This window comes from Palaemon carinicauda, chromosome 1 (genome assembly GCF_036898095.1).
Source record: "Palaemon carinicauda isolate YSFRI2023 chromosome 1, ASM3689809v2, whole genome shotgun sequence".
NCBI classification, from domain to species: domain Eukaryota; kingdom Metazoa; phylum Arthropoda; class Malacostraca; order Decapoda; family Palaemonidae; genus Palaemon; species Palaemon carinicauda.
In genome coordinates this window covers 290,175,750-290,176,679 of record NC_090725.1, presented here as the reverse complement: position 1 = coordinate 290,176,679, position 930 = coordinate 290,175,750, and the positions used below count along the sequence as shown (strand labels likewise).

Below are 930 nucleotides of genomic sequence, written 5' to 3'. Positions count from 1 at the left end.
TAAGTCTCTCCGTCTGTCTGTCTGTATGTCTTCATTGCTCCATCTATTTCCTTCACTCAACTCAACTCAATAAGAGAAAACAACACAATGAGACACATTCTCTTGTCTCCTTTTGGCCACTTTCTCATTTCTTTTTCCTTTTCCTCCTCCACAGCTTCACCCTCCCCGACGGCCAACAGTTCGAGATGACCTTCGTCGCTGACGAAAATGGCTTCCAGCCCCAGTCTTCCTTCCTGCCAGTCGCACCCGAATTCCCCCACCCCATTCCCCAGTTCGTCCTCGACCAGATCGAAAAGGCAAGACGCGAGGATGAGGAAGCTGCCCGCTCTGCCCCACGCAGTGCCCCATCCAACAGTTACCAAGCCCCTTGAACAGCTTCAAAACCAATGATAATCTCGAATCACCGACCCAACTAATCCTCTAGGGTTTAACACCCCCATCATAAACGACTTCTCCATAGAAGAAAACACGACCGACATCCAACGATTTAGGAGTTAAGATGACATATTTAATAAATTAATTATCTCAGGTAATCAACAAACGATTGCATGATGTGTATTTTGTAAATAAATAAATCTGCAAATTATTAAAAATGTTTCTAAATTCCATAAACCTCCTAAAATCATAAAAATAATTCGTGGTAAGAATATATGTTAGGTCAGGTATAAAAGACAAATAAAAGAACTTCTTTACTCGAATACTACCGTTGTACATAAGTGTAGTACTCTACGGATTATTTCTACCACCATTCAATAGAATTTTCTTTCTATTCAGTGACTATGGTCATCAGCGTAAGGTATAACTAATAGAAATAGAAATAAAGATAAAATATAGATAAATTCACACAAAACTCTTATAGACACATTCATTAATTAATACATAAAAGCTGATATAAATGAACACACGTCACGAATGGTAATGAATTTGTAC

General features: G+C 38.8%; 1 protein-coding gene across 1 annotated transcript in view; it reads left to right on the top strand.

The window, feature by feature from the left end:
• LOC137645121 (larval cuticle protein 65Ag1-like) overlaps positions 1 to 587 on the top strand; it is a 1,247-nt gene extending 660 nt beyond the window's left edge. The window contains exon 3 of the mRNA XM_068377959.1: positions 155 to 587. Within this exon, the coding sequence (XP_068234060.1) occupies positions 155 to 371 (217 nt within the window). The 3' untranslated portion in view covers positions 372 to 587. The remainder of the gene's footprint in view (positions 1 to 154) is intronic.
• The last annotated feature ends 343 nt before the right edge of the window (positions 588 to 930 follow it).